We start from the raw sequence: 27,975 nt of genomic DNA, 5'->3' as shown, positions 1-27,975 counted from the left end.
CACTCTTCACTTTTGAATCCCGCTGGATAATTAAAAAGTGAATGGTTGACTTGTTAGGCAGAGGAATTGTTTACCCAAATACAATGTGTGTGTTTGTGTGTGTGTGTGTGTGCACTGATATACTGTATGTGAGTACGGCACATACACAAGAGAGCCTGTGTGTTACTGTAGCTGTTTCTCCTCCACTGTGAACAGCTTAAGTCTCAGGCAGACTGATAAAGGTCAGGCTGGCATTTTAAAGTTGTGCAGCAGCAGCTTTGCCAGGACAAGAATACCATATCAAAGACAGAGGAGACAGAAAAACAAAAATACAACACAGTGTTTCTCATGTTTGAGATGATGTCCTAGTTTTCTTTCCTACATGAAAAAACGGACTTAAAAGGTGCTGTTTGTAAGTTTTTGCTATCGCTATGTAGCCAACATTTGTATTAGCAGCGGTTTACTTATCAAGAGATTCAACCATTGTTGCCTCTACAAGACAAGAGGTTGAATATGTTTTCTGGGCAGTGACACAATATCGCTAAATGGTATTTACTAAACAGGCTGAGGCTAGCTGTCTTGTAGTACCACTGGGGCTAGCTGCTAACCAGCCTGGGGCTAGCAGGTTAGCATGAAAACTTCAGTAGAAGAGAAGAAGCAGATAAAGAAGCAAAACCAAGCGTTGCTTTCCACCACTGGAGACAGCTCTTGGTGAGTAAAGGAATGAAGTTTGATGCTGAATTCACAGCATTTCTTTTAGACTGGTATTTACTCAGTTGTTAATGCTAAAATAAACAAAAACTTAGCACCTTCAAGTATCTTCAAACCCAATGAAAACATTTTCCATGTGTAATTAGCAAAAACAGAGAGAAAGAAAGGAGAGAAAAACACAAGTCTGGTTTGAATTTTTAATAGCTGTGTTAGAACAATTACAAAATCATTCTATCACCATGAGATATATCAAGAATTAAAGGACGTGTCTCAGCAACACATAGAAAACCTTTCTGTGTTTGCCACTGCCTCTTATTAAATTAGATGTAGGACTGCTTATTTATATCTTGCACTTTACTGTAGCCGCATTTTAATTTTTATACTTCTGTTTTATATCTAATTTTATTTTAGTTCATTTTAACTACAGTTTATTTTGCTCTTTCATTTTTATATGTGTTGTTTTCATATGGTCTTTGCCTTTTATGTATTATGTAAAACACATTGAATTGCCATGCTGTTGAAAGGTAATATACAAATGTTGCCTCAATATAACAAAGTGCCTGGACTGTTTATAATTATGCGGCATTACACTCAGCATTTCAGTGATAAAACATGCAGTGAACAGTGATACCACGTGAAAATCTATGTAACATTACAGTGATATACTTTTTAGAGGGAACTGAAAGTTATCATGACGCAATTCAAAGATTTTCTAAATGAAAATCAAATGATTATTGTGTTTGGCTTCAGGTTTATCACGGAAGCTTTGAAAAGGAATACAGCTCATTAAAATTTTGCTCAGTAATGTCTTTATGGCTTCAGGTTGGCTCCAACAGACAAATAAATTAGGCAGCTTGACTGCTTGTCTTGCTCTACTGTATCCCTCTTTCTCCTTCTCTCTCTCTGTCTGAGCGACTTAACACACCGGCTTGGATCAGATCAGATCCATTCACTCCACTGGGTTTAAAGCCATTAGCTTAATTAGAGACCAGACATTCAGTTCACTGTCAGATATCTTGATCCATTTGGCTGCCTACAGTACATACAGGTTGCCACTCTGCATACTGCAGTTTGTACCTCCACTGACTGAGCCTAGACACTACAGGTTATATCATAGTAACAGATATGTGTTGACTTCTGTGGAGCTGAGTGGGTAAAACATGGTACTGACAGTGACAGAATCAGTGATTTGATTGATTTTAGTGACTTGTATAATAAAAATCTTTACAGTGGTGGCATTATACAAGGATTCTCCTTGGTTGTGGTCACGAAATGGCACATGCTGCTATAAACATTGTAAAGCCCAACAGATGGGAGACAAGAGTACGCTCCTGCTTCCCTGATAACTGAAGCACATCATCGTTCAGCCCCTTTTAAAGTGTGTAACCAACCAGTTCAGCAGAGGCCTCCTCACCCTGAGCACAGCTGGACCAGAAGCAATCATTTGGCTGAAAGACTTTGCATTTGCTAAATAAAAACCATACATCATGCTGTCAGCATACATAGTTAACACAGTGTGTATATTTGTGTGTGCTCATGAGTCTCTTTGCCAGGACATGCATCTATTAAACAGCACTGCCTGCATAGATACACATGGGAGTGTTTATTGCGTGTAAACATATTCACAAAAGATAATGGAAAGATAATTGCTGGCTGACAAATTTACAAAATCAAGTTTACATGCAGACACACATAATCTATATATTTATATGTTTTAGTAGCCACAGTCAACCATAACATAATGTATAAATTAACAGATTAGATGGTTACTGGTTTAATCCCCAAAACCAGATTATAGTATTAACCCTTTAGAGGTCAGACAGGACAACAGCTTGCACCCTCACGCACACCATATTTTCTATTAGCTACCCTCAATCCAGAAGGCGAATCCTCAGGATTAGTGGAATAATATGGGTGTTTGTGTCAAGATAGCAGGCTCACACACAGCACCAGCAACTGGGCAAATATCATACATAGTGATCATATATATTGGTTTAGTTATATGGATGAAATGGCTCAGACAAAAACATTACTCTTTACCACAGACTGTTTGTGGTAAAGAACTTGACTTATATTCAGTATAATTTTCTCTGTCTGTATTTCTAAAGAATGAATAAGTCAACTTGTTTATTTTCTCTCCATCTGTTTAGTTTGTGGCTGTGACTTGGTGCACTCGGGTTTCTTCCACCACTCTGGAGAGTACATCTGCACCGAGGACTACCAGCGGCTCTACGGGACCCAGTGTGACAGCTGTGACCAGTACATCACTGGAGAGGTGGTATCTGCCTTGGGGAGGACGTACCACCCACACTGCTTCGTCTGCAGCATCTGCAGGTAAGTGGAAAAAGCTGCAGCTGAACCTAATTTCATCCTGTGAATCTGTAATTTATAGAGATATATATGATAATAATATCAAAATACAATGTGCAAAAACTGTATGTAATAGTAGGTGTGAGGGGATGAGGACACAAAACTCCTGTGTCATGTGTTTTCTTTCATTGATCTTTACAGACCAAAACAGACTATCAGCATATTGAAGACCGGTGTCACGGCTGCAGAGTCTTGACAGTGTTAAGTAACACTGTAGGTGGTGTTTTTATTGAAATATTGACAGTCAAACTTGGTACAGCTAATTAAAAATGAGAAATCGCAGTTTACTGAAGTCATGTCTTTACCAGGTTTATTGCAAAAGCCTTTACTAAAAATAAAAAAACAAAGAATTTGTAAAATAAGAAACAAATCAAATCAGCAAAATACAGTATTTGTTCATGCACAGACACATTCTGTGATCAGCCAGGTTTTGAAGATAACAGCAAATGCAGCGCCTTAGTTTGGAGACGTAATTTAAATGAATTTAAATGAATTGGTGTCATTATCTCAGCAGTTAAAAGGGAACTCCACTGATTCAGTATTCCACTTGAAAATCTGGGGAGCTTGTGAGACAAATTTAAAAGAAGGAATGATCAAAGCCGAAGCAGCTGTCCTAAGTTTTGTTGCCCCTGGATTCCACTTCCCACGATGCAACTTGTGTGTTTCAAACTTCACAACCCCCAGGCCACCAATGTTACCTGTAATAGTAGTATAATGGTTTTGTTGCTCATTTAGTCACTCATACAGGAAGGTGAATCAGATGGAGCAGGAAGTTGATGAGATGATAGATATTTTTAAACACTTCATATGGAAGATATGCTTCATTTCTTTTAATCACTTTAATCATTATATATCATTATATATATGTTCGCTTAAGGCTGACTACAGTCAATATGTGAAAGGCTAATGGTCAGTTTTAGATGAAGAGATGGATCATTAGGTTTTAGTTTGCTTATGGTGAGTGTTTTTGGAAAGTGTGTGTGTGTGTATGTGTGTGTGCACCTACTCTACTAATAGGAACACACTGTACTGAGATTGCGAATGAAGCTTATTCGTCTTTAAAATGACTGAGTCAGCATGTTGCAATAAAACTGTGTCTAACAAATGACTTTTTTTGTCAAAATATTGACCCAACTCCCACAACAACCTTGGCTGAGTCCAAAACTCAGCCAACAGAAATATACTGCACACAGCATAACAGAGAGCAGTATACTGATACAATTCATCTCTCATTGTAACCATAGTGGGAGATTTTAATATTGATTATTTCAACCCTGTCTCCCAGAAATTAGGTTTATATACTACTAATATGTTTGGACCAATATGTTTTGGGGGAAACATAACTGCTGCCTGAATTATACTGAGTGCAAACAAAGTTTTTTTTCAGGGAACAAAGTGCTACTTTCTTGTACTACATGGTGGATGGAATACATACAAAGTGCAGGACTTTTAAGTTAATCGTTTTTCTTTTGCTGTGAGCAGGTTATGTAGGAAATATAGTTTACAGATACATTTAGTATTTGTATCTTGTGCCACAACATGCTCATTTAAAAACTTCATTGATGTGTTGATAAAAAAACCTAATTTGGACGTATTTGGTGTTCAAAATCAGACAGAGACAGGGTTAATAATTTGGAGCAGAAGTTTTGTTTTTTAAGTAACACTATAAAACAAAGACCAAGTTAGATACCAGCTTGTTTGAGTTTTTGTCACCATGACACCCAGTGTGAGGAGCATCAGACTATTTGACATGTAACTTGATTTTCTTGCATCTAAACAAATTTGAGAAGAAGATCTTAATGTGACGATATAGCCTGCAATATTTGTAACAAGACATCACAATATCAGGTTTTGGGGAAATTGTTGCACAGTGGTGGAACTGAGGGATCAGGGTGACGCTTCCTCTACTGTTACATTGTTTGGGACTATGATCCCATATCTCACTGGATACTGAAACACCAATTTAAACTATAATGCATTTTTCAGAGGGAAATTTGAGAAAGAAAATAATAATTTGTGAGATTTGCTGTGGGAGTAAGGCGCACACCTTGTTCGCTTTGAATGCACAAAGGAGAACAAAATTAATTTTCCCCATTTTAAACGTATTGCTATTGGTTTGTAAAATATTAGATTTCACTGCTGTGAGAAGCACAAATGCCATCCATTCAGATCCATAATGTTAGTGTAGCTATAAGAATATAAGATGTAAAAATATCTGCAAACTGTCTGCACAGATAGATGCTGTATCACGGGGGAGTGAATGGTGAAATACATGTTTTTGTGTTTTGGGTGAGGTGACCCTTGAACTGCATTATGCAAAAAGTTGAATCTCTGCTCTGACTTTACTGAAATGTTCTCTCTGTGTGTGTGTGTGTGTGTGTGTGTGTGTGTGTGTGTGTGTGTGCTCTCAGGAGTCCGTTCCCAATTGGCGACAGGGTGACCTTCTGTGGGAAGAAGTGTGTGTGTCAGCAGTGCTCACACTCTCTGAGCAGCGACAAGCCCGTCAAGGTTCATGGACCAAGCTGTAAGAAAACAAACACACACACACACACACACACACACACACACACACACACACACACATCCACCCTTTACTGTGCACCACACAAAGATATGCACACACATGCAAACCATACCATAGTTACACCGGACAAACTGTTTTGTGTCACGGTTAATCCATGATGAGCTGTGTAGTTATTCATACTCACTTGCGCTCTATAGCTTAAAGAGGCATTTCCAGGAAATAGACGTAGCCATAGACATAGACACAAACAGGAACAGCATAATCCCATTTCAAAGGTGAGAATCCATCTGCATCTGATGGTTTTCATCAGTAAATAGAAATCAGCATTAAAAGATAAGTCTGGTGTTACTCTGTGCTTTTCAGGAGTGGGACAGTGTGTTCCGGATTGAGTCAAAATAAAATGCAGCGCACATCTTCATGTTAATGAAGTAACGTCACTCAGTGTAGGGTGGTGGCTCTGATGAATTAGATATATCAGAGTTGGCTGCACAGATAAAACTTGTTAGGTAGGATAAATTCATTCAGTTTCTGTTCACAATAAGAAAAATGTGAAATGTTAGTTTTTCTGCTACATCAGAGCTCTGCAGTTACCTAAAAATAATTCACACTCTCTGGCCAATCAGAACCAGGAAATGTCCGTGGCCATGGGTTTGATGTAGCTGACTGATATTTGATTATAATTACCCACTTCTTTGTGATTCATCTAGCATGTAAGTTGGTGTTGTTCCCCTACAGGTGAAAAAACAACACCAAAAGAGTTGCTACTGTCCACCTGCTGAACACTGCAAAACATAGCCACCTTCCCTGCAGCTATACAACCCCACACACATAAAACACACACATACACACAGAAGGTGGCCTGCTGCTCCAGGTAGTCTTGTGGCCTGGTTCTGGTAGCTCCATCTGGTGAAGAAGTGTGACAGGAGAGAGGGATGAGGAGGAGAGGCGAAGGAGAGGAGAAGTGATGAGAGGTTGGCAGAGCAGAGAGGCGAGGACAGAGAGGAAGGATGATGAGTGAAAAAAATGTCGAAGCTGCTCTTGTCTTTGTCTTGCAGTGCTTTCTCCTCACTGCATTTCCTGTTTCTCCTCTCCTCCCCTCTTCTCCCAGACTGTGCAGGCTGTGGTGAGGAGATCAAACAGGGTCAGTCTCTGCTGGCTCTGGAGAGACAGTGGCACGTCAGTTGTTTTAAATGCCGAACGTGTGGCTGTGCTCTCACCGGAGAGTACATCAGCAAGTAGGTGGCTTGATCTCCCCCATCTGTGCAGTTTCTATGTATTTTTGAGTGAATATCAAAGATTTCCTCAACATATCCACATCCTGTGTTTTGAAAAGCTACTTCACTAGCTTGTGTGTTGGCTGTTAAATCTGAAGCTACATTAATAAAGACAAATAAAGTTGCTTAAAATGTGGAAAAGTAGGATTTCTCTGTACATCAGCAAAGTTCTACTTGAAAGACAATAACCAACACGTCAGCCTATCAATCAACTAAAGGACATCCACAGTATTTGTTGAGCTGGAGTCTAGTGTTTTTGCTCCAGTTAATCCATAGATTCAGACACTAAAAAACAACATGTTGACAAATGATGGTGGAACAGTTGCAAGAAGCCAGGAGGTAAAACTGAGACCTGTTTTCTTTCTGTCCCCGGCAGGGATGGGATACCTTACTGTGAGGCTGACTACCACACTCAGTTTGGGATCAGGTGCGAGAGCTGTAACAGGTACATCAGCGGCAGAGTACTTGAGGTGAGTGCATTTGTCATATAGCTTCATATGTGTGTGTGTGCGCGAGTGTGTCTATGGTTAGCACAGATGGGAACAGGAGGGAGGGTATGTGTGATTGTTATCTGTCTGAAAGAAAGTGTGGGTTTATGGACATGTCTGAAAGAATGTGTGTCTGTCTATAAAAAGCTGCAAAAGCAGCTGTCCCTCCTCAAATGACTGAAGTGTTGACTGGTGACGAAGCAGCTTTTGGAAAACCAACAAAGCGACACTCTCCCATCTCCTCTACTCTATTCATTCGTTTTCTGCCCATTTCTTATCACGCCTCTCCCCATTCTTCACTCCTCATTGTTTTTCTCTACGTCTTATCACCACTCTGTTCTCGTTTCCTCATTTGTGTCATCTGCTTTTGCTTCTCTCTGCCTTATTTATTCCTTTCCTCTCCTCTTTCCTTTCCCCTTTCCTCTCCTTTCTCCTCTCTCCTGTCCTTTCCTCTCCTCCAGGCTGGAGGGAAGCACTACCACCCCAGCTGTGCCAGGTGTGCCCGCTGTCACATGATGTTCCTGGAAGGAGAGGAAATGTACCTTACAGGTGAGAGAAAAGAAAGAGAGCCAGACGAATGATACACTATATATAAAACCAATAGAATAGATTTTCAGTTTTGTGAATAGATGTCTGTGTCCGTACAAAGGTGCTCCTTCATTTGTACAGCTAACAGGCATAAAAATAGACTTGTGGCATCTATTGAATTAGCTGTTCCCTGCAAGTATCCAGATGGCCTAAGTGTTTCTTCTGCATCTGTGGAAGTGTGTGTGTAAGTGTGTATTTGAGTGTGTGTATGTGACCAAAAGAGAAGGCAGAAAGAGTCAGAGAGAAGTAGGATAGAGCCACCTGATAAATGGCTGCTTTTAACAAAGTACCGTTATATAGGTTATCGATCTCACATACAACACTCGTTACTACACTCAAACACACACGTACACACACACACACCTTCCCCCCATCTGATGTTGTCTTGATACACACAAAGGTTGGAGTCAATTACCTCTCAACCTTCGCCTCTGCTGCTGTGTCCATTATTCTGCACTGCCACTGACAGAATTAATCTGAATGAAACCAGCCAACCACCAGAGGTTTAAATTGTTTTCTGTTTTACTAATTAGACTATAGTAATTAAAGTTAATAAGTTCAAACGTGGATTCAAATAGAGGCTGATGTGAGGACACCAGTAAACCTGCTTGACTGTGTGGGACAAACTTAAATTACCCAACAAATGTCCCACAAATTAGATTCATAATCATCTATTTTGCATTAGCAGTTACATTTGGGAGAACGTTTACTGTGGTATCAGCCATAATGTTTACATAGAACTGCATGTAATATGCAAAACTATTTTTAAATGGAAATATTGTGAGCCAGCACAATGAAATAGCATGTGTGAAAACAGTACATGAAGATTTGGGTGGTAGATGGTGCATAGACATTTGCCTTTAACCTCTTTACATCCTGTCTCATGTCAGTATTAGTTAGCACTAAAATTACATTATTTAACCAAAACCACTGTCCCTCCTTGACCTTAATCTTATCCACAGTTTAGTTTAAAGACATATACTGCGGCCTATATTGTACAAATAACCAGTTGAAACCCTGGTGTGAGGAAAAATGAGCACCACTTCCTGATAACATGATGTTAATGCAAAGTAGAACATATTAAGTATAAACACATGCTGTGGGAGATATGGCCACACCTGATAATAATTCTAAACTGTATGTATGTTCTTTTAAAATGAAAGAAATTCAAATAGCACCACCCAGTAAAGCACAGTACCATGAACTTTAGTTGTAAAAAGACATTTTGTTTACCACTGATAACTTGGTCCGACTGGGCTGAATCCAGATTAAATGTGGAGCTACTGTACCGTCACATGTGGCTGACACACACAGTGTCCCAGAGTCGCCACACAGGTTGACACCTCCTGTTTCACCTCATTGACATTCTGCTGCTCTCCCGCTCACAGCCACCAGTAAAACTAAGCATTTGCATATTGTACTTGAAGTCTCTGTGTGCACATGTGAGCATGTTTTAATCTATGCCTGTAAATACATGAAAGCGTCATTCTCTGAGTATATGCTTGCATGCATGTTTGCATATTTGTGTTTCTGCATGCGAATGCAGGTGTGTGTGCAGGTGTTTGTGTGTATATGTGTGTGTGCTGAGCTCCAGTGAGCTGCCCCAAGGTTACATTCCCTCCTTTTGATGACTTCAGACATGTAGGAGGGCTGAGCAATCACCCTCATGAGACACACTCAATTATGGCGCGCACGCACGCACGTACACGCACATGCACGCACATATACAGACAACACATGCACACACACCCTTGCAATCAATCTCATGATGCATGTCTGGAATAAGAAGTGGTTTGTGTGTGTCTGTGTGTTTGTGTGTTCGTGTTGGAGTTGGGGGTCGAAAACTATTTTATGAACTATCCATGGATGCTTCATCTCAATATCAGCTCTTGAAATGAATAGATCAATGATATGATTATTGTCTCCTCAATTGTTCAAAAGTCTGACAGCTTTTTTCCTGTGGGTAATTTATCCTCAAGTTCACTGACTTCAAATAATGGTATCTCTTCTACTATATTCTCAATCATTTTGACATGAGTCGGTCATAGTAGGTGTTGTCTTATAAAAACATTAAAATTCTAATTTTAGGCAGTAACCAGCAAGCAAGCAAACATATCTTTTTTTCTTAGGACATAATTTAGGTGACAAGTAGTTTTCTGAACTGTTGCTAAATTTTCTGTCATTTGACTTACAGTTTGATTTACTGATTTCAGGCATATTCAGATGTACATGTCGGCAAACCTCTTGAGAAAAAGCTCCAAACTCTGTGGGTTGAAACTTTCAGACATGTTGAATTCATGACCACAGCTGACTGATAAGTTGTGCCAATAGAAGACTTTTTTTGGCACAAACTTAATTGCAATTATTACTCTTCAATGACTTCCTCCCCCTTACCTCTTCTCTTATTCTCTCAATAAATACTCAATTTAAAATTTTAAAAAAGGAAGGTCAGCAGACACACAGAACATATCTGAAATGTAACACTAGCCTGGTGTTTCTGCTGTTTCCCATGGCAGCATGATTCAGCAAAAAGCAAAAATGCCTGAGGCCATTTAAATAACTACAGCTTTAAAGCATTAGAATTTCAAATAGCATAAGCACAAATGTCAATATTGTCTCCCTAAATTTACACCGGCTGCTTTCATCCCTTGTTTTGAATATCAGTGGTCAAGATAAGAGAGGCCAGTTTGGTTAATTGATTAACCTCATTTTGCATAAAGTTAAGATGAAGAGATAAATGGAGCTGAGAAGGACTCAGGACTTACATTTAAAGTATTAGTTTGTGACAAATTTCTCTCAGCTAATTTTCTGAGAAGTGATTAGAGCTCTGTGTTCTGGATTGAATCTCTTTCTTCTGCACCATTTAGATTCTCCTCATCCAGGAGATAAATGATCCAGAATCCAAGGCCATACATCTGTTCAGCACCAGAGTTGAGGAGTGTGGGTGGGATGGGGGTGCACTGAATCACCACGCATGGTTTCTGTCTACAGTATTGATTTTGTGCGTGGGTGTGTGTGAGAGTGTGTGTGGTTGTTGCGTGTGCGTATCCTACATCTTTTCGCCTCTGTGTATCTGTGCCTGAATGTGTGTGTGCTTGCATATTTTATGTGGGAATGCAGGTCAGATTTATGGTGTTGATAACGGTTGTATATTAGAGCCATGATCAGCCTGCAACACCCCGAGGCCCCAGAAAATGATAGAGTCTGTGTGTGTGTGTGCGTATGTGTGTGTATGTTCAGGGCGGATATATTAGCTTCATTATCACTATCAGATTCATGTAACATCCTGACATTAGTGGTTTATTGTTATGAATAAGATCAGCTGTAATAGCCTTCATTCATTCTGTCCCCTTCTGCTCTGTGGTAGTTTCCTCCTCCTCTCGTCCTTTCATTTCCTTTAATTCATTCTTTTTATCTCTTCCTTCTTTTCTTTCTCTTCTCTCTAACACATCCTTTACTCCTCTTTTGACCTCTCTTGTTCATTTCACTTCAGTTTTGCAGTTTGTCCGTGACTGCTGAAGCACAATGTTGCTTAAGCAGTGGTTCTGTTTTTCATGTTTGTGCACAGACTATGCTACAAATGTGCATTACTAAATTACAAGATAAAAGATGATATAGTAAGTGAAGGAAACTAATATTGTGCTTGTACAGTATGTATACTCTATTCAAGTACTGTCTTTCCTTTCTCTGTCTTGCTCTCTGTCTCTCTCTTCCACGATGACCCATGATTTAAAGCTAGATTTTTCATTTGATTCATTCACATCATTCAGCATAAAGAAAAGAAGCTCTTGCTCTCTCTCTTGGCAACAGATGAAAGGATCATCAAAGTCAGGATACATTCTCTGGTGACCGCAAATGTCTGTACAAAATTTTGTGGCAATCCAGCCAATAGTTGTTGAGATATTTCGGTCTGGACTAACTGACATCGCCATCCCTAGAGCCACGCTGCTAGCATGGCTAAATATTCTCTTTCTTTCTGTCTTCCTCTTTGTTTATATGTGTGGGGAGAGCAGAAGACTTTTATCCTCTGTCCTCAGACCAGACAAACTGCCTCCACAGGGCCTCAGACCTGCCTCCTGTGTGTATGTGTGTTGTTGATTGATGTTGATGCACTTGAGAAAGGCTGATCTACTCTTCATAGGATCCCATAAAACTGTATGGCTGCTGCCTACACACAATAAACAAAATCAGCTGTGCTAAAATTGTGTGTGTGTGTGTGTGTGTGTGTGTGTGTGTGTGTATACAGGTTCAGAGGTTTGGCACCCCATGTGTAAAGAAGCAGCTCGGCTGGAGAGAAAACTGAGGGTGAGCGATACTCAAAATACCTACAACCCCCTGCCCCCGATCTCTGCTTCTGTTTCTGTCCTCTGTGTTTCTCTTCATCTCTCAGATGTCTGATATTTCTCATTCTGGGTTTACAAGCTACAAACACTAAAACACATACTCAAAATATATGTAGGACTGTTTAAAAAATGCCTGTCAAATCCTTTTTTTAATCTACATCCAGCTGCAAAATCTTCCTGAGCTTACTCCACTTTAGGCCCAGCCAGTTGTGCCAACTCATTTCAAGAAGTTTAATACTGTTGTCTATCAAACTTAATTATTGCTCTTAATGCTTATACTTAATGTTTAGATACTTGTTCAATAAGCTGATATATCTTGTGCAGATAACCTGGACATTTTGTTAAATTTAGTTAAGCAAACATGTAGTTTTATTGTCAAGAGTTGACTCTTTTTCCAGTTTATAGTTTCCAATTTAAATTTTAGTTGCACATTAATTCAACACATGTATTATATATTGTAAAATCTCTGAAGTGATTCCACAACTTAAATTCACAAGTTAACAGAACTTTCTCACTTTGTAATGAATCAAAGCTAAAGATAAGTTATCAGGACTCATTCACAAATTGAAGTACAAATAAATGTAACACTGTGGATAATATTTTTATTATCTTTATAATTTCTTAAGTAAGTAGTAAAACTAGCTGTTGTATCTCAGCTGACTTTACTTTGACCTCAGGCTCACTCTGACTCTGACATTTGTCCCACCAGCTGAGACGGACCTCTGAGACGGCATCCATTTCTCCTCCGGGCTCCTCTCCTCTCTTCGGCTCCCCTCACCGGATTATCTGTGTGAGTAACTGTGGTCACCGTGGTAACGACAACACTGCTATAGTTACGCCCTCAGCTGTCATTGTCACAGCCGTCAATCAGATGTAAGCAACACAGACAGAGGCAGCTCAGAGTCCCTGAAAGATCATTCTGTCTGCGCTATCTGTGTCTGAGCAGACTTTCTCATCTGTTTGTCTGTTAGTCTGTTTGTCTCACCACCCATCTGTCTCCCTACTTCACTGTTAACACCGGAGTGTCTACAGTGCTTTAAAGCCTAATATGAGTCAGTTGTAATAATAATACATTTTAAGTCCTTGCAAATTGCAAATTGCAACCTCACCTCACTGCATCCTGCATGAAGTTACAAGATTTTTAGATGAAAAAAAGAAGGGACACAATAAAGTCAGTCATGAGTTTGTACCTGTATTTTTTTGTTTGTCACCCTTGGCCTGTGTATGTGCGTTTTTGCAGTCTTCTATCATCATTCTGTCTTGCTATTTATGCTCACTTTTCTATTTATGACTCAATTTCCATCCATTTGCTCTCTCTCTCTCTCCGTTTGCCCATATCCCTCTCTCACAGTCTAAGGCTGACGGTGATGTTTTGGACTATAAGCAGCTGGCGGCTCTGCCCAGGGTCAAAGCCATATACGACATCCAGCGGCCTGACATCATCCCTTATCAGGCCGACCACACGCACACACATCTCTCAGAAGACGGTCTGGAGCGATACAGCTGTGGACAGGTACACACACATATACACAGATGCACAATCAATACGAAAGTAACAGCAGTAGGTGATTCTGGGCCTTATTTAAAAAAACAGATAAATATAAAGCTGACTATAATTAGCACCCATAATAATCAATAATTACAAATATTGTTTATTCTCCCTCTTATCCAGTCATTGGGGTCCTTATCACCATACTCTCATGTAAGTAATTTTACCTCTCTATCTAATGACTCAGGAGGTATTTTACTCTACTTGGAAAAGATAATGAATGCTGCTGTATTAAAGGTAACAAGTAATATGTTATGCAAAGAGCAAGGAAGGGTGAAGATGTGAACTGGGAAGATGGGACTTACAAGTCAGTAATGTAAAACATACTCCTGTATTTAACCAATCAATCATTAGCAGTTAACATTTTACATAATTCTTCATGAACAGTGAAGCTGACTGTGATGGATCAGCTGTCTTTTGCAGGGATCAGCACTGACACCAAGCTAAGCAGATAGGATATGGGCCAGACATGACAGATCCATATTAAAAATACTTTTTTCATCGCTGTCCTTAGAAATTTCAGTGTTTCAGCACTATTATTTGCAGGCATTCACTCATACCGAGCCACCAACTCACTTTCTAGCGCCACATTAATCCCTGGCCTCATGTTACCTTGTAGTGCATAAAAATGATTTAAGTGAGCTCTGCGCAGTGAGCACTGGTGTTGCATCAGCACTCGGTATCGGCAGATAAACTGAGTTGAGGTATTGGGATATTCGTGGGGTCACTATACTTCGTAGGTCCAAATTGGTAGACCCCACAAGTTGGAATGGTTGGTTTAGGCTGTAAGACTTTAGGCATTCAGTTGTGCAGGTTAAGGGTAAGGCAAGGGGGTTGGGAATGCATTACATTAATGGTCCCCACAAAGATAGGTGTACAAGACTGTGGGTTTGTGTATGAATGTAGGTGTATGTGCTCTGAGAGGACTGCCACCTCAAGCACAATATAGAATATTAAACTGTTCTCAAAGAGATTAAAATTGTGTTTTTGAAGGAGCCTTGTGAAGTGATCTAATGCACTAAGTAAATGAAAAAACATCACTCTGAGACAGGCTCTCGTTCTCTCTCCTTCCCCAGGATGTTTTGGATGCCGTGGAGTTGAGAACAAGGCGTTCCTCCAGCTCTGCCTTCACTGACTCTCCTGCACACAGTCGTCACGGAGGTTCCCCACTGCATTATTATCTCCCCGGTAATGCGCCCACTCAACCAAAGACACTCACTCACACACACAGTTCATACATAGAAAATATGAGGTCCCTAACTGGCAATATGCCCTAGCTCTGTGAGTGGGTGCAGAACAGTGTCATATCCCAGAATTTCCAGCAGCACCCCAGAAAGACACCCAAACACACACAGCCACATACATGTAATTCATCAGTGCACAAGGTTTGTCTGTCATCAGCCCGTCTGTCTTTCTCTTTGGGGTATGTGGGCCATTTTGTGCCTCATGCTTTGGTTTCTCTCACTGTGATTGGCTGCGCTGGCTGCAGGCAGTGAGAGTGGCAGGAGTTCACCCTATTACAGTCAGCCAGAGCCCAGGTGTGCCACACCCACCACCGCCACCTTGCAAGCCCCCAAGCATTTCCATGTGCCAGGTAGGCCGTCATCCGTAAAGCTGGTTCTAACTGGTACTAACGTCTGATCAAAGCCAACCCATCCTCCAAATTTTTACTTATACTGCACCTTGTAGGTTGCCATCTTAGAAACACCTAAGAATCTAGACTCCTAACCAAGACCATAACCCACATCCTGACCCCAGATCCACACTAGCTGCTTATACCACTCCTGAACTACAGTGAACATTCAGCCTGATTGTGGTAATTTAAAATATTTATTATCATAATTTTATAGGCTGAGACAGTCAGTTAGTTGTAAGAAAATTAATCAGCAACAATCTTGATAATTAATTCACTGTCATTTTTCAGATGCCAAAACTTTTGCTCGTTCCCAGTTATTAAATGTGAGAATTTGCTGCTTTTCTTCATTTTATATCATTGTAAATGAAATATCCTTGCCTTTTAAATTGAATATATGTATATTTATATTATATATATTTATAGCCTTATAGTCTATGAATATAATAACTGAGAGATTCATTGATTATGAAAATGTCTTTTGACTTATTTTAATGAGGTCTTAACATTCATAAAAATGTACAATAGTTATCCTCTCATCAGTGTTCTCTAGTGGGGAATCTGTCTGATTTATCTTACTGATCTGGAGCTTTCGCATAACATATGAGCACTTTAATCTCACAGCTAATACTAGTTCATTTTATTTAAGCATTCCATCCACCCTCCACTTTATCAAGTTAATGCTTCTCTCCTCCCTGAATGTTTCACTCTGTCTTTGTTCCCTTTGCTTTAAAAGACCCTTACTTACTTACTTTTCACTGCAAACTGTGCATTTGGTTCCGCTCCATCATTCCCTCCTCCTGCCTTCAGTCCATTTCTCACTGCTCGTTCCCTCTCTCCGTTTTTTCTGAGGCTGTTATTCCTTGCCAGCCCTGCAACAGCACTCCCCTCATGCTTTTCAATGCTGAGCGAAGTGTATTTGGTGGAAGCTTTTATCCAGAGTGCCTTACAGTATCATGAGTGTGTACAGATTTAGCGTGGTTGGCCCACTGGGAGTCAAACCTTCAACTTCATAGGATTGGTGGCACGCTCTGTGCAGTATTAGGAAATATTTTATACTGTTTTTTGGTTTTGTTTTGTTTTATTTGTTGTTGTTTTATTGGAGATTATAACTTACATCTTTTTTAATTTTCTGAAATATGTTGTTGTGGTGCTTTTACGGCACTCATAGCTAAATGATTGTACAGAATACTCCACCAAATGAGAGCTACAAGGCGCCACATGCTCCTGTCATTTCTAAGTTTCCCCCTTTATCTTATCCTTTGCCTCTCCACCCTTCAACTGCTCTCCTCCCTCCTCTTTATTTCTGTGCCATCTGCTGCTCTTTCCTGTAATAAGCCTGTGAATCAGTATTAATCAGCCTCTCTGCACGTCAGTCAGGTTGTCTGGATGCACGGCACTGCCTCCACTATAGCAGTTTATCACCTGTGCTGCCGGCTTTATGGTAAAGAAAACTATAAATGTATACAACTACAGTAATTTGGTGGGATGGGATGAATAAGGAAATCCAGTTTTCTCCCATCTCCTCTCCTCTTCTCTCAGTCTCCTTCCCTGTTTCTTTCATCTTCCTGCCACTAACTCTCTTTTTGTTTCTGCTCTCAGCTTCTGAAGAAACCAACATCTACAGGAAACCTCCCATCTATAAGAGACAAGGTTAGTCAACCCTGCACAATGTTGTGCTTTAGCTTTTGACAGGCTGTCTACCTGTCAGCCAGTTGGTTGCTGCATACGTTGTCTGTGCATCCTTAGTATGAAACATGCTCCTGCTTGTCTGACTTAATCAATCAGTCACAGACAAGCTCTGAGCTAAAGCTGAATTATGGTCTCTTTTTGTCAAACATCTGGTGCTTATGATGACTCTCAGCCCTTCTCTCCAACTTCCGTGAAAAAGGAGGGAGAGAAGAAGGGGAAAGCATTTTTCACCACAGGCCTGGATAGGTTTGATTGCGGGCTCTGCCTACTCTTGCAGAGTTTATGGAGAGCCACTGCTCTCCTCTAATGGAGGATAAGATTGGTCATCAAAATAAAATTAATCGTCCAGGAAGTTTGATTCTCTGAAATCTCTGTGGTTTTTTGTGTGTTGTTAATATGTCACAGTGGGAAAATGTAATGAGCATTGTTACCCTTTCTGATTTTTTGAAGATGAAATGATTAATGGATTATTTGAAAACCTCTAAACTCTACAGTCAACTTGACCCTTTAACTGATAAGGGTGGCACTAATATTAAATGCTGGGTCAGCATCAATGCTGTCCTTATTCAACAGATGGATTATCACTTCCATATTAACACAGTTTCTTTGTGTCTTTTGTGTCATTATAAAGCTCACTGTTTCTCCTGCATTATCAGTTATGTTCTTTCAGTCACAGTGGGCCACCTTCTCAGTTTTTATTGCCACAATAATCCCTGGCTTGGTATTACACTATAAAAAAAATCATTTGAATGAGTCCCACACAGAGGCATTTTAAATGTGGAAAAACAACAAACAACTCTGACTGTGACATTTACAACACATTACGTCCCTCGTGATCTGTTGGGTGCTAAATGCATGAATAATGAGTTACTGTAAGCAGACTTGGCTTAAACTAAACTAAACTAAACTAAACTAAAGATGTATGGACTACAGATGTGCAGGTTGATAGTTTTGGCCACATCAGTTGCAAGATTACAGATTCAGTCAGTGATTCAAGAGGTGAAGTAAAACTGAGAGAAGCAGTGGCAAAAACACTCTAAGCATGTAGGCAGTACATCAGTGTTTGGATGACAGGTCCCACAGAGTTACAGTTCCTCAGAAACACCTCTGGATGATTTACGCTGCATTACAAAGTGCTGACAAACCTCTCCCCATTCAGTCTGAGGAGGCAATCCGTGATCTGAGTTGTGTGGACGAATTTAACTTTACAGCATGAATCACTTATAGAGCAGTTTTCATATTAAGGCAAAGAACTATAATAAGGTAAATATACTGTATATCTGCTATCATAGTCAGTTTTATATAGTTATCATAGTTTTCCAAGCTCCTCCAGGAGGTGTTTGGTTACATTACCATAAGAGGCAACTGAGAACAATAGTGGGAGTTGTTGCAGACCAAGAATTTCAGATGAATGGTTTTGCCATATTTTAACAGCTGCACTTGCATGAATTATCTGATGCTTATGCTGATTGTCTGATTCCAGAGAAATCCATATTTAGTATTTAGTGTTAGTGTTTTTCTTGTGGTGCATTTTATCGGGGTGTTTGAGGTTATCTCGGCCAGACACGTGTTTATGCAGTGCACCTTATCTGCATGTTGCACATGAAACAATGATGAATGTATTTCTCTGTGTTAAACACAGGCTTGACTTTTTAAAAGTGATCTCATAATCTTGTCTCAAAAAAAATATATATATATTTTGTGTCCAGTGTAAGTTGATTGTCCAAAGTCACATTGATGCATCCACAGTCACATTATGACCTTTTCTATATGTCACCAACTCTCCTTCTCTCATCTTTCCTGTCACTCTTTTCACACTGTCTAATGAAAGCCAAAATGCCCTCCAAGAATTTTTTATAGCATATTCAGTTTTTATTCTTTGTATTCACTTTTTTAAACATATTTCACACTACTAACTACCTTCCTAGCAGTTCGCTCGATAACCTCACTTCCTTACTGGAAGTTGTGTATCATATCCCATTACATTTTCTCTGACCTCCTTTCCGTTCTCTGTTTCCTTGTTTTTGATGCGTCTCCTCTCCTCCTCCCTTCCTCCCCCCGCTGTGCCCTCCTCTCTCTGTAAGTAAATTCATTACTTTGTCCGTCTTGTTTCGCCTGCGCACAGAAAGACACAAAATCTCTCACACTCAATGTTGGCCAAATAGGGAAACATTTAAGAGACTCAACAAGAAACAAATCACACCATTTTTTTTATCCAAGGAGAACATGTTTTAGCATCCTCCCATCCCTCCCTCAATGTAGACTTCTCAGAGCCTTGTTGTTATTTCAAGCATGAAACTCAGCTCTAAAAATCATTGGATAAGGTTCTGTCATCACAAATGAAATGCTGGAAATGTGTCTTCAATAAAAATGCATTATACAATTTCTCTTTCAGACATCTCTGCCTCTCCAACAGCCAATAAGAGTAAGACCAATGAGAATCTCGTCAATTCCAGTCGCCTCTCCTCCTCCAACTGTAACAACATTTATCACCCAGACTCCAACTACTACCCATATACTGGCTCTCCAAAAGGTACTGTTCCCTCTCTTTCTCAAAGACACATAGCTGCACATACAAGTGCTTGTATTAACACCATACTATGCAAACACCTATATGTATATACTATATATGTTTTACCCTAAAGAATAAAAGAAGCCATATAGAATTTCAATCCATCATTTTAAAAGTGCAAACATTGCTTTGATGTTGACTTTTCCCTTCTTCTCACCTGCTCTACTTTACATCCTACTCCTCTTTGCCTTTTTCTCCCTCCATCTCTCTCTCTCTCTCTAGTCTCCAGAGTGAGGAGGTTTTCATCTGGAGGAGAGGAGGATGGATGGAATCACAATATAAACAAGGTAAGAAAGGAAGACATCCTCCTGCTTCTGCTTTTTATATTTTAAGTGTGTGTGTATGCGCGTTAATATTTAATGTGCTAGTTAATTAAATGTTTTTTTCCCCAACCTCACCCACTGGACATAACACAAGTGAAGCTGCTATGCTCTTCTGTCCTTCTTCTTCTTTCACTACATATTCATTCCTCCATCTGTTGAAACAACAACCATCGCCTTTCCATGTCCCCTCCTGCATTATTCTGGCACCATATATCAACCTATGCATCTATTCCATTCAGCCAACTCTTATTGCTCCATCTATCTGTCCCTTTGACCCTCTCCTTTAACCCAACCTTCTACTCCTACCCACTGCTTTTCTTTCCTTCTCCCTCCTTCCCTCTCTGCAGGGAATTGGCAGGTTGATCCTGAAGGAGGAGATGAAGGCCCGGTCAGGTTGTCACGACAATGACCAGTGGGGGAGCAGACGCAGTTCCCGTTGTAGCAGCAAGGAGGCGCTGAATAATCTAGGATATGGTTCCCTCAATGGCTGTAAGTCTGTCTGTGTGTGTATTATGTCAGTAAGGGTTTATTTGTGTTGATTTACTCCATTTACAACACTAACCCTACTGTGTGGGACAGGGTCTTCTCTTGTTGTCTGTATTAGAGCTACACTGATAAAACCCTTATCAAGAGTGGTTGTTTATGTTTTTTTGCCAGCTAATATATTGTCATTATACTTTTTAAAATCAAATTTCTCTTCAGTGTTGGCCTCAAAAATCCAGTATTCATATACATCAGACTTTTTCTTGTTAAATAACAGATGGCTGTTGAAGCCCAGAGATCTCTAGGGATGACAACGCTGGTCTGTAAGTCAGTCAAAATGATAATTTAATAGCTTCATTTGTGATACAGAGCTGACTCTCAAGTTATAGATATCAGAGTTTCCCATTTGCGCATGATAGCACAGACTTAAGTCTGTACATTCAGATACAAATTATGATAAAATATTTTCCCAAAAGATAAAACAACTGTGACTGATCTCTGCAAACTGGTTTTCAATCTTTACTGAAGTGAACTGAAAACAATGTCCTTGGAAAGTAGGCATCTGTTTACAGAAGTAGATTCTGCTTTAAAAAATGACTGGCAGTAATGTCAAGTTTATATGAAACACTGACACAGTCCTGGTTGTATTAGCGTTGTGACCATGCTTTAGATTCAAGGCTGGACCAAGGATTAGGTTTCATTTGGGTTAATGATGGTGATTGGTCCATGGGGGTGAAGGTTAGAGGTTGTGATATCATTATAGCCATAGGAGGACTGCGTGTATCTAGTTGTGATGCTGAGCAAGCCGTAGCAGGGGGAGTTTCCCTTCTGTATTAACTCTCCCATTGATCCCACTCCTCATTGCATTCAGCCAGACAAAGATGGAGAGACTCGAAGAGAGAGAGGGAGTGATAGTGTGTTTAGGTGGAGGTCAAAAGAGAGGGTTTTATAACAGGAGAGATGGAGGGAGAGAGAACAAGATAGAGAGTGAATTAGAAATAAAAGAGAGAGAGGGAGTGAGAAGCTAAAGCAATTTGGAGCTGTTCAGAGAAGATGTATGACATGAAGCCAAGAGGTAAATCAGGGTCAGAGAGCGGTGGAGAAAGAGGGAAATGAGCTGTGTGCACAGGGAGCTCAGACACAGAGAGGTGTGGATATTGTGGGTGTTCAGTGCTGCATAATCACTGTGGGTTTATAGTGTCTGCTGTTATTATACTGATTAGAAAAATCTTGAGACGTGTGCTCATCTTTTCTTCAGGGGAGGCTAATTCCAAAATGGGATGTCCTCAATTTGATTGAAGCGAAATGAACTCCAACAAAATAACCAATGCTCGGTGACCCCATTCACCTTAAGCAGCATGTGTCTAGGGATGGCAGTGTCAGTCTTTCAGTCAGTACACCACTTTGAACTCATCTAGCTAAACAACTACTGGGTGAATAACTGAAATTTGTTAAGGGCATTTGTGGTTTCCAGAGGATGAATCCTACAGACGCTTCTGTGATCCTCTGACTTTTCCTACTATGAGGTTTACATTTGTGGTTTTAACTGTAATATCTCAACAACTGTTAGGTAGATTGCTATAAAATTTGGTACACACATTAATTTGCCCTGCAGGATGGATTGTAAGAAATTTAGGGACCCTCTGACTTTTCGCCTGGCACCATCATCAGGCCAAAATTTCAGGTTGTAACTAATGCAAAACGAATGACATTCCCATCAGCCTCAGTTGTTCTTTGTGTTTTATGCTAATTAGCAAATGTTAGCGTAAGTGTTAATTTAAGATGGTTACAACATTATACAAATTATACTTGCTTAACATCTGTATGTTAGAGCATTGTAGCTTGCTGAGGTTAAAATTCATCTAAAGTACAGCCTCACAGAGCTGCTAGTGTAGCTGCAGACATGTTGTTACTTCATCTATGATGACTAAATAAACTGCAGTGGCACTGAGTAGAGCATATAACTCCATCAAGGCCAAACAATCCTTCACATCTGTCTAGCTTATATAGGAAAAATGAAAGGAAAAAGGAAGCAGTCTGATAACTTAATCATGTATTGGTCATATCCACCACTTCAAGCGGATTTGCACCAGAATTTAACAGGTTCCTCCCTGAACCATGCCCCATCCCTCCAACATGTTTGGTGCAAAGTTTAGTAGTTTTTGCATAACAACAACAACAAACCAACAAACAGACACAGGTGAAAACATAACATCCTTAGCAGAGGTAAAAATGCAAAATCCGTATCTTATTCCTGGATCCCAGCACCTACAAAGTTAGTGATTATATTTAATCAAATTGAGAAACTGAGAAAAATAACCAAGTAGATTTCAAGCTGCTTCACAGTCTATTAAAATGACAAAGTATAGTGGGTGGGTGCCATAAACATATACATTTTTAACATGAGTGGCCCTAGTATAAACCCTGATTCTGCATGGCTGTACCCATGCTGCTTCATATTTTATATGATGTGTAGGTCCTGATAGTGATTATGTCTGCATGTTGATGCTGTTATGGGGCATATCCTCACACAGCTGATGTTTTATAGATGTCCCACAACAGCTGGCCTTCTTTATTTCCCTTCCACTGAAAACTAACTCTACTCTCTCATTTCAGTTTACTGTTTGCTCTCATATTTTTACCATGTAAATTAAACAGCCCCATATTTCCCTCAGAGGTTGGTAGAGACCAAAAATGGAGCTAAAAGAGAATAAAATTGGACTTAGATCCATGAGGTGGCCAGACACATGACTTGATGTTAATGATAATGTTGCAGAATATGTGTGCTGGATGTAAACTATGAATGAGCAACCATTCTTTAATATGTTTTTTATAAGGCAGTCCTTGATATAAATGATTAGGAGAGAGTTTTTTGACTTAAAATATATTGTCCTGTGTGTTGTTTCTTTTTTCTGTTTCCCTCCATCTCACCCCATGCCACCTTTCTGTCTCTCTGTCCTCAGCTCCCAGGTCCGTCTACAGCACAGACAGCGGTGAGTAGTTTATCAGTGTGTTTTGATCTCTGAGGTCATCTCGACACAGCAGGCCGCCTTCCCTCTAATCCCCTTCATCCTGTAGGTTCTGCTGCGACAGCGGCAGAGCTTTAAGTGGGAGATTGTTATCAACACACACCTCTTTTCTTTTGGGTTACATGAGGGAAGATGAATGGTGTTGTAGCTTCAGCCCATATTTATCAGCTTTTCTATGGCAGCAGCACTGATCTAGGATCACTGACCTGAACCCCTCAGCCATCTGTTTCACACCCTACAGTTACACTTTATGTGATTTTTTTATTGTAAAAACAGATTTATTTTTTGCAATCACATTATCCTCCTTTTGCTTTAAAAATTTTGTAATGCCTCTCCTGTGGATTTTAGCCCATTAACATCCCAACTTGGCCTCCATTTTAATTTTGAGTATCATGAAGTTATATTCTTGCAGAAATAAAATAAAACTGATGATGACAAATTGTCCAAATTGCTCTTACACCTTAATTCAAATGGCAGCAGTGAACATTCAGCAGCACTTGTACTACAAAGACATTAATAAATGAGATGCTTATGCTAGTAGTTTTCACACTATTTGGCACCACTTTGATGAAACAACTATATTTCTGATACACACACCATGACTAATCTATGAGACTGTATCTCATTTCTTGTCGGAAGAGAAAGAGCAGTAGACGACAAACTCATTATTGTTCAGCAGCTCATACACGCCGCACAGTAGCTCTACACACTGGCCAATATTCTGCAGCATCATGGTATTTCGTCCCGGTTCCTTGACATTGCTGTGTAATTTAATTCCTTTCAACAGCACAGTGAATAAGGGAGAGAGACTGAATGAGAAGATAGACAGAGCAAGAAAGCAGAAAAGAGAGGGGGGAGAAAAAAGAAGAGGGAGGTGCAAACGTGAATGAATGATGAAGCCAAGGAACAAGAAGCAAGAAATGCAGGTAGTGAAGAAGAGGCAAGTCAAAGTAGAGGGACAGCAGAATGACATGTGAACGTTGGTGTGACTCCACTGCCCTCTGCTGCTTCAGTTGTAGCAGTGCACACCACAAATAAACATGCCCTCAAGAGGATGCTGGCGGTTACCAGTGGTTACGAGAGAGATGCAAACGTGTGGTGTTTGCATGTGTAGCATGTTTCTGTGAGTAGTTACACTGTAGTGTGTGTTTCATTAAGGGTGAAAAATGAATAGCCTGAGGTTGAAATAGCACATCCAAACAACTGAATGTGAAGTAGGTTAAAAGTCATCCCAGACTACAGGTGTGGTGTTTGTGTAGACACTGATTACATGTTTCTAAAGTGAGCCTAAATTTGCTGATATCACAGGGTGATCAGAGGCACATTTCTTCCTCAGGAGTCTGTCAGGTGGGTGTTTGGAAAGCAGTGAAAGCCTGTGGGTTTAAAATGCAGTTACAGTATGTGGCAGGTGAACTGCTGTCCTGTATTTTTTCACCAAATAGGAGAAACTCAAAGCGACCTTCTCAGAAACTGGATGAAAGAGATAGGATTAGATGTTTGATGCATTGCATGGGTGCTGGTGGCACTGAGAAGTGTTGCGTTTAACTGCAGCAATTCGTTTGAGTGTGTGAGGTCAAGCAAAGTTTCCCTGACAGAATAAAGATTAAATTATTTTATTTTATTTATTTATTTATTTGTTTGTTTATTTATTTATTTATTTTGTGTATGGTTTCTGTTCAGGGAGATGCACAGACATGGAAACTGTCAATATGCCACTGTTCCATATAATAAAATATAGGTAAATAAAAAATAATAATAATAACACCATTAACATTATACAGATACAAATATGGACATATATGCATACATATGTATTTACTCATTTCCAATCATTTGTACATGTTCTTGAACAAAAGTTGCCTTTAAAGTAGAAATTATTTCTTCCTTTTCCCCTCATAACCCTGCCCTCATTCCTTCTGTGCACAGAGAGGAGTCTGATAGAGGTAGATAAGACTAGATAGAATTGAATTCAGTGTGTGGAAATTTGCTTAGAGATTCTGCTACTTGTAATATGTAAAAATATTAAAAATATTTCCAAGGTCGTGAATCACAGCCTTTTCTCAGACAAATGTAAAATTACAAATCCCCTAAAAAAAAACTAGACTATACAGAGGCACTGGGCTCCGACACACAAACTGAGTGTGTTTGTGTAAGTTTGCACAATTCCTGCACTTATTTATGGTAATGTGTTTGTATTTGTTCTTGCAGACTTGTACATTGCCAAATCTGCCTCATTGCCAGGCTATGGCAGAAATGGACTAAACAGGGTAAGCAATCATGATAACAGTTGTGTGTGTTAGTGTGTGAGTGTGAGAGTGTGTGTGTGGGTGGGTGGTGGGTGGAGGGGGAGTAGGCAAGAGAACAAGACAAGCATGGCCATTCACCAAACTATAAGCAATGGCAAAGGCCTTCATTTGCCACTGAACCTTTGAAACTCATTTTTATCAGTTGACTTCCTGAGGCCAGCTGAGATGGTAACTGACAACTGACATGATATGATATTAGTCAGTGTGATTGATTATTTGACAGAATATGTCATTGATCTAACCTTTTATGGATAAAGTATTTAAAGATTTCTGTCTACTGTGACTGTGTTCTACTTTTCCTGATGAAATACACCTTCTTGATCCATGTTTACCAAACTGCTCTTGTTGTTGTTGTGGCAGCCTGGGAGTGCGGGTGCAGATTATTACCAGTATGACAGCAGTAATGCAGTTAATTGGCAGATCAGAGGTAAGCCTATTGTTCAGCTTAAATCTGCTTATCCCCATTTCTTCTAGTTTTCTCCTGATTTTCTTCCCCTCCTCACATGTTATTCAGTGTTATTCAGAGTGTGTATGATGGTATGATGGAATAGCAGTAGTAAGTGAATCTACCAGTTGAAATAGCTCATTCCTGTATTTCTCCTCTCTTTTCTTTCAGAATACAAGGTAAGATGCTTTTCCCAAAGCTGGTGAGCCATAACTGAGCCAAGAGGAGAAGGTCCGGATCAGTGGATAATAGATAAGAATGAAGTGTTTCCTGTTTAAAGTTCACACTGAACAGTGAATCCATCTCACTCAGTAACACCCACTTGACTCTGTGAAATTTTGTGAAGTTGACTGAGTCACTTTATCGACATTGGAAAAGACAAAGGTTAATTGTACACACAGGGTTTGTGTGATTGGTGAGGGGTATTCAATAGGCTTTTATCTTTGAGCGTTCTGTCTCATCATGAATGTTCAAAAAGTGTTGGGAGCAGTTTTCAACCCCACTCTTCATCACTTAAGCTAGAAACTCTTTTTCTCTTTATTAAGAAGAAAGAGGAAAACGAGAGCAATAAGAAAAACACTTCTCTTCCTGTATGGAGGCTTTATTTTATATTTGCAGTAACAATGAAAGAGAAAGACTTAATCTGTCTTTTTCAGTGTGTGTGTGTGTGTGTGTATACACAGCATCAGTAAAAGGCCCCTGAGGGAGCATCTGATCACAGTTTGATTTATAGCCTCTGTACTGTGGCAATCCAGTTATAAAAATTTATACTGATACATTAGTACTACTCTTTCTGTCTTTGTTAGATCTACCCATATGAAGCCCTAATGGTGTCAGTCAGAGGCCAGCAGCGTCTCCCGAGTGACGTAGACCGAGCCAGGCTGGAGGTAAACTGCTACACAACTTACATCTACTACAAACTCTACTTCAATCACCGCTCTTCCTGAGCACATCAAGATACTGGAATATAATGAAAACACAGATAGAAAACAACAACACTAAAAGCCTAATGTGGCACCTGCGGGTTGTAATGTTCAGTGCAGTCCACAGGACAAAGATGCGGGACACAGTCAACACAATGCAAACTTTTTGACCATTCAAAGAGTCTTATCAGAGGAATTTAAAGATGTGAAGAAAAGAAGAAAGGTGACCAAAGTCTGTAGGAATCATCCTGAGCACCAGAATATTCACATCACATTTCATACTCAGTGACTTGAATGTTTCCTGCTAATGTGAACCTTTCCTTTAAGCTGTGTGAATTATACAAAAGTAACAGTTTTCTGACTTTCTGACCAGCTTTGTGTCTCCTCACAGCGTCACCTCTCACCAGAGGAGTTCTACAGAGTCTTTGGCATGTCCATGTCCGCCTTTGACCGTCTCGCTCAGTGGAAAAAGAACGAACTTAAGAAACAGGTCCGACTCTTTTGAGAAAATGAAGTCACCACGACCGTCTGACCCAATGTAGGTCCACTGCCAACAGTGTGCTTTAAATAGCAGCCTCCATGAAGGCCTGCTGACCCTAGACTGACTTTGTGTCTCAGTGGATGAAAAAAAAGTCTCTCTTCTCTTGAAGTGGCGAGAGCAGGCCTCCTGCTCTTTTAAATTGTGTGTACTTAGACCTCTTAAGCAATATGTATGAAGTCAGCCAACTGGCCAAAATGGATAA

General features: G+C 39.9%; 1 protein-coding gene across 4 annotated transcripts in view; it reads left to right on the top strand.

The window, feature by feature from the left end:
* Positions 1-27,743, top strand: part of LOC108894027 (actin-binding LIM protein 3) — a 39,001-nt gene extending 11,258 nt beyond the window's left edge. The window contains exons 3-22 of one of the 4 annotated variants that reach the window (XM_051078761.1): positions 2,841-3,024; positions 5,472-5,584; positions 6,693-6,819; positions 7,235-7,328; positions 7,808-7,895; positions 12,181-12,239; positions 12,987-13,067; positions 13,629-13,790; positions 13,950-13,979; positions 14,903-15,014; positions 15,316-15,420; positions 17,062-17,112; positions 19,568-19,684; positions 19,946-20,010; positions 20,394-20,535; positions 23,493-23,522; positions 25,767-25,825; positions 26,225-26,291; positions 26,481-27,196; positions 27,624-27,743. In XM_051078761.1, the coding sequence (XP_050934718.1) occupies positions 2,841-3,024; positions 5,472-5,584; positions 6,693-6,819; positions 7,235-7,328; positions 7,808-7,895; positions 12,181-12,239; positions 12,987-13,067; positions 13,629-13,790; positions 13,950-13,979; positions 14,903-15,014; positions 15,316-15,420; positions 17,062-17,112; positions 19,568-19,684; positions 19,946-20,010; positions 20,394-20,535; positions 23,493-23,522; positions 25,767-25,825; positions 26,225-26,291; positions 26,481-26,515 (1,721 nt within the window). In that variant the 3' untranslated portion in view covers positions 26,516-27,196; positions 27,624-27,743. Of the gene's footprint in view, positions 1-2,840; positions 3,025-5,471; positions 5,585-6,692; positions 6,820-7,234; positions 7,329-7,807; positions 7,896-12,180; positions 12,240-12,986; positions 13,068-13,628; positions 13,791-13,949; positions 13,980-14,902; positions 15,015-15,315; positions 15,421-17,061; positions 17,113-19,546; positions 19,685-19,945; positions 20,011-20,393; positions 20,536-23,492; positions 23,523-25,766; positions 25,826-26,224; positions 26,292-26,480; positions 27,197-27,623 lie in introns of all 4 variants that reach the window. The other 3 variants (XM_051078760.1, XM_051078763.1, XM_051078762.1) reach the window with 3 other exon arrangements.
* The last annotated feature ends 232 nt before the right edge of the window (positions 27,744-27,975 follow it).

This window comes from Lates calcarifer, linkage group LG20 (genome assembly GCF_001640805.2).
Source record: "Lates calcarifer isolate ASB-BC8 linkage group LG20, TLL_Latcal_v3, whole genome shotgun sequence".
NCBI lineage: Eukaryota > Metazoa > Chordata > Actinopteri > Centropomidae > Lates > Lates calcarifer.
Note: the sequence above shows the minus strand (reverse complement) of the source record. Positions and strands in the feature narration are given on the sequence as shown.